This window comes from Protopterus annectens, chromosome 4.part0 (genome assembly GCF_019279795.1).
Source record: "Protopterus annectens isolate FY-2018-M chromosome 4.part0, PAN1.0, whole genome shotgun sequence".
Lineage (NCBI taxonomy): Eukaryota > Metazoa > Chordata > Ceratodontiformes > Protopteridae > Protopterus > Protopterus annectens.
The window spans coordinates 1,991,319,075-1,991,325,074 of record NC_056733.1 but is presented as its reverse complement, the minus strand read 5'-3'; the positions used below and the strand labels follow the sequence as shown (position 1 = coordinate 1,991,325,074).

Here is a 6,000-nt window from a genome sequence, read left to right as displayed (position 1 = left end):
CATCTTGGAGGATTCCTCATGTAAGGAATGCTGCAACATTAGAACAAGTACATCATTTCTTTAAAACATCTTGCAGACTATAGTTCTGAAAAGACTGGGAGTTGCTTAAGATTTTTCCCATCCGTAAAATCCTGTTAATGTCTAAATAGCTATCAGATGTTAATATACAGTAGTGAGGCACATTCTTCAAGAGATAAGTGAATTCTCAAATGTGAAAGTATTTTAATGAGGACATCCCTCCCTCAAGCTCTCTGTTGCTGTATTTTAAGTTATAATCCATTGTCATTATTATAAAGTATGCCTATCTGTGCCGCTCAACGGTTAACTGATGTCATGATTAAACCTTCTACAAGAAAACAATCAACAGCCTTTCAAACTAATCATGTGCAGTTCACGTGCACACACACACACACACACATATATATATATATATATATATATATATATATATATATATAAAAACTTTAAGACTTATTTTATCAAATGTTAAAAATACTAGAATCTTAGGTTTCACAACATTTAAACAAGAGCTAAATATAATAAACAAGAGCTAAATATAAAAATGTAGCTTTATATATTCTGATCCCTGTCTATACAAACAAGTGCATTAATATGGATTAAGAACACAGAAAACAAGGTAAGCCCGCTACATGACATAGCATGATTCTTCAAATCTTCATGTGATTTAAATATTCCCTGCAGACAAGAACGGAAAAAAGTATACATTTTTAGCTAAGCATTTTCACACAAAACACTGTAATAAATATATTGCTAGTCAGCTACTGTGAAAAACAAGACTGTAAGCCACCTCCTTTCCAAAATGAACTTCCAACATGTTTCAGCAAAGAATTTGATATGCAGAACTGGCCTCTTGTTTTCTGTTTGCATACGGCTCAACTGAAAAAAATCAGTTCTACCCCACAGACAGTTTATCATGGTTTTAACGCATTTTTTTCCCAAAGAAGATAACAGTTCAAAGTGAAGTAGCCTTCCAAAATGTTCTGAGGCAGTCAAATAAAACAGAGCTCGTTAGATTCCAGGATGAGCTAAATCACCACTTTGGAAGGTTCCTGCATTCATTAACTAAATAAAAAGTAGTCTCATTTTCTTCAGTACTGCTCATGTAACTGTCCACAGTTTCAAAGATGATCAAAATCACTGTTCAAATTCCACATGTACACACAAAAATGTTCAGTGTTGTATTAAAATATACATCTCTACGTGAACTTCTGACGTGATATTAAAATTAGCCTTCCTTTTTCAATGCAGACTAAGCCTTAAGTTAAACATTCGCTGAGAACTTCTGTCGGCGTTTTTCAAGTTTCATTCACATTGTTTCATTTTCTTTCTTTTTTTTTAAACAGAAACAGATATCTGACTGGATAAAACTGCCAGGTTAAACAATTTATGGATCAAACTGACAGATTAATATTGCAACAATATTAATAAAACTGATACATTAAAACTGCTCTGTTGAAATCTCCAGTCTATTTTTTCTTTCTCTCTTGAATGCAGCGTGGGCAAAACCTGTGAACAGAAAAAACACATCTAAAATGTTAAAAAATCTGGAAGAGTCACTACTTCAAATGTATTTATAAAACAGTGCCAGCTTCTAAACTTGTAGCAAGGATTACTGGAGCAAAACGAGAAGCCTCCGTTAACTTCACAGTGGTCTTCCCTTGCAGGGTACTGTTTTTTTACAAGTATCAGTCATGATATTCCAGAAGCAGCACCATTTTAGAAGTTCAACTTTAAAGCAATCTTTTTCCCATATAACTTTCATATCAGTGTACTGCATGCCGCATCCATCCAGTATATTTGGGAAACAAAATAAACTACACTGACAAACCTAGCAGCTACCTTAGAATAAATGTCAGTAAAAAATAGTTGTGTAAAAACTTACCATAACCATACATGTCCTTCTCTTCCATGTTGCAGTATTCATAACAGTAGGGAGGTCGCTGCCTGCAGCATCAGACATCCGGCCAGTATACCAAAGTCTTTGGATAAGGGCTATGTACGACATTACATCTCAGAGCCATAAACCTATGTCGGCTATATATGTGACATTTGCACATACCCAACTCAGAACTGACTGCCGCATACAGCAGTACCCCTGGGAGGCTAGAAGAAAAGCGGCTCTCCAGACCCACACATACCACCAGACAAGGAAGGATTCAAGCTGTAGAACTATATGGCAGCTCTTATATCCTTTTAAGGAATACAAGCCAACAAATAAAGAAGGGAGTAGGAGGGCGGACTGAATACCGCAACATGGAAGAAGGACATCTATGGTTATGGTAAGTTCTTACACAACTATTTTATGTCCTTCTATTCTCATGTTGCAGTCTTAATAACAATAGGGAGAGTACCAAAGTTTTAGGTAGGAGTCTGGGAAGAAGATTGGGAGACACAGTCGAGGAGACCCTGCAAAACTGACCTGGCAAACCCAGCCCTTGCTCTAGAAATCAAATCTAACTTGTAATGTTCAGTGAAAGTATGTACAGAAGACCAGGTAGCTGCTTCCATAATGGAAGCGTAGTCAATGCACCTTAAAAAAAGCTGCTGAAGAGGCAACTACTCTGGTAAAATGGACTTTCATATGGCAGTTCAACTCCTTTCCATGAAAAGAAGAGCAAAATGAGATAGGCTTAGAAATCCATGAGGCAATTGTCTGTTTTGACACTGCCTTGGCCCAGGGCTCTAGGGTGAAAGGGACAAAAAGCTTGTCAGACTTTTTAGTAAATTTGGTCTTGTCCAGCTAACACCTCAGTTGTCTCTGAACATCCTTTCTGAGGAGTTCTGAGGCTGAGGGAAAAAAAAAAAACAGGTAGATTAATGGACTGATTCAAGGAGAGCTCATTATCCACCTTAGGCATGAAGGAAGGACTGGTCCTGAGGAAGACCCTATCTCTATGGAAGATAAAGTATGGAGGAGTGGACATAAGGGCTTGAATTTCAGTGACCCTGCTGGCAGAAGTAAGGGCCACCAGTTACACTGTTTTCCAAGTACATAACTTAAAAGATGCTGAATGGGCTTGTTCAAAGGGAGGTAATGTTTTTCTAGCAAAAAATTAAGGTCCCAGGATGGAGGAATAGGCTTATGAGGAAAGTCTGATATGGAGGACCCCTTTTAAGAAGAGTTTTACTTGCAGCCTGGATGCCAAAGAGGATACTAAAGGGAGACATGTGGAAATGGCTGCCAAATGTACTTTTACTGTACTTTTACAGATGAATATGTCAGTCCTGAATGTAGCAGCACACATAAATAAAAAAGGACCACAGGTACTGGAGCAAGGATTGGGTCCCGTTTATTCTTGAGACACCACCTGTAGAATCCTTTCTATTTAGATAAGTAATTTCTCCTGGTGCTAGGTTTCCAGGCCTCCTGCAGGATATTCAGTAAGTCCTCTGAATACAGGTGTCTAAAGGGGATCAAAATTCTTTCACCAATAAGGTCAGTTTGATCAGTTTGAAGTTGAGCACCTGAGGGATCCCCTGTCTTGTGTGAGTAGGTCGAATTGGTGAGGTAACCTGTGGTATATGCCCTTGGCTACAGAAATAGTAGGGCAAACCAATGCGGTCTTGGACAAAAGGGGGTCACCAGCAGGATTTTTGGCTTGTCCCTGTGAATCTTCAGAAGGAATTTCTGAATCAGTGTGAAGGGGGGAAGGCATTGTATATGCCCTTGGCTACAGAAATAGTAGGGCAAACCAATGCGGTCTTGGACAAAAGGGGGTCACCAGCAGGATTTTTGGCTTGTCCCTGTGAATCTTCAGAAGGAATTTCTGAATCAGTGTGAAGGGGGGGAAGGCATAAAGAAACATCCCTGCCCATGAAAAAGAGAAGGTGTCCACCTTCCAAGCCTGTGGTTGCGGAGTTCTCATGCAAAACAGGGGCATCTGTCTGTTCTGGGAGGAGGCAAACAGATCTGTCTGTGGAATACCCCACCTTTGAGTAAAATCCAAAAACACCTCCCTGTGAAGCATCCATTCGTGAGAGGATGCTAGGGTTCTGCTGAGGGTGCCTGCCATCACATTCTCCGCTGAGGGAATGTATACAGCTTGCAGGTGTATGAGAAGTTTCACTGCTAGGGACCAAATTTGAATTGCCAAGGTGCACAAAGTGCATAAGATCTTGTCCTTCCCTGCTTGTTAACATACCACAGAGCAGTGATATTGTCTGTGATTACCTTCAAGGTGTCTGGCTGCAGAATCTCTTAGAAGGCCTGCAGTAAGGGCCCTCAGTTCCTTTATACCAACGTGGTCCCTTTTTCTCTGGGTGGACCACTCCCCCTGAACTTTGTTTTTACTGTTGTTGCTGTCCAGGATGGCCCCCCCCAACCCGGATCTGATGCATCTGTGTAGAGATGTTGTGTGGGAGGAGGGATCTACAGGGGTACCCCTTGATTGAGGGTAATGTTTGAGATCCACCATAACAGTTCCTTTTTCAAGCATGGGAGAAGAGGGAGTGTAACACCCAGAGGATGTGTCTGTTGCCTTGACAAATTCCTCAATACCCACTGGAATTTCCTCATATGCAGCCTGGCCAAGGAAAGCATGGGAATCAAGGAGGCCATGTGGCCCAGGACCCTCAGAAATTCCCTGGCTGAGATGGTTGGGAGAGGAAGGAGAGATTGAAAGTAGTGGGTGAGGGTTTCCATCTTCTGCGGGGGATAAAGGCTGACATGTCCATTCTTACCCTGCCCCCCAAGAAGATAAGGTCTTGACTTGGTGTCATTTGGGATTTTTGTAGATTCAATGTGAAAGGTAGGTCCTCCAAGATCCTGCACACCATGTCTAAGTGATGGAACAGGGAGCGATACTCCTGGTGCAGGATTAGTAAGTCGGCTAGGTAGGGGTAAATTTCTATGCCCTGGGCAATAACTGGGGCTAGACACTTTGTGAATATTCTTAGCACTGTAGAGAGCCCAAATGGCAATGCAGAAAACTGAAAATATGAAGAACTCACTGAGAAATGCAGGAATTTCTTGTAGCTGAGGTGAATGGGGATGTGAAAGTAAGCATCCTTCAGATCCAAGGATGCCATAAAGGCTTGGTGAGGGATAAGAGGCAAGAGATGCTGTAAGGTGAGCATCTTGAAGGTAGAGAACCTTGAGATACTGATTGAGTAGGGACATGTCCAGAATTGGTCTCCAAGGACTATCCTTTCTTGGGACCAGAAACATTCTGGAATAAAATCCCTTGGCTGTTTGATCCCAAGAGACATGTTTTATTGTGCCCTGAGATAGGATCCAGAATTGCAGAGAAAAGGTGGAGCTGATTTCATGGAGGTTGAGGGGTCTCCTGGAAAGGGGGGGGGGGGGGACTGCCCACCAAGTCATGAATAAAATAATTTTGTATGAGAGAAAGGGCCCAATTCTCTGAAGTGATTTTCTGCCAGGAAGGTAGGGAAAGGGTTAGACAGAGAGACAGAGGGGGTGGATCTGGGCAAGGAATTTGAGTCACAGTGGAGGAGCTCTGTCTGGGTCAGGCTGTCTCCATAAGGAAGTAGGGGTTGAGGTGGTGGAGGGTCTAGGAGTGGTTTGCTTCCTAGGGTGACTCCATCCCTTAGACTGGGCTGCAAAAAAGTGTGGGAGGACTGCCTCCTTACAAAACTGGTCTTTTGTGGGTAGTTTTGCGGGTAGTTCCTGTGGTATCTAGGAATGGGCAAGATGAGCAAATGTTTCAAATTTTGCAGCTCTTTGCCCTGTGCCCTGTTCTTGGAGGGATTTAAGGAGCTCAGCTGAAGCGGTGCCAAAAAGGGCTTTATTATCCAGAGGTGCATCAAGTAATTTGGCCTGTATATCCAAGGGTAGAGGCTGGAGTCTTAGCCAGGAATACCTTCTCAGGACACAGTCTGATTGTGCAGACTTGAATGATGCTTTTACAGCATCATAGCTGCACTTGACAGAATGCCTGGTCACCTGAGAGAGAGCACAGAGCAGGGCAGTTAGCTGAGACTGGGCAGGAGAATCTGTTACATCAGACATTAGACCAG

At 42.1% G+C, this 6,000-nt stretch overlaps 1 protein-coding gene across 1 annotated transcript in view; it reads right to left on the bottom strand.

Moving 5' to 3' along the window:
• Nucleotides 1–551: 551 nt before the first annotated feature.
• Nucleotides 552–6,000, bottom strand: part of ING5 (inhibitor of growth family member 5) — a 1,231,358-nt gene continuing 1,225,909 nt past the window's right edge. Inside the window, exon 8 of the mRNA XM_044069608.1 lies at nt 552–1,527. Coding sequence (XP_043925543.1) covers nt 1,488–1,527 — 40 coding nt within the window. The 3' untranslated portion in view covers nt 552–1,487. The remainder of the gene's footprint in view (nt 1,528–6,000) is intronic.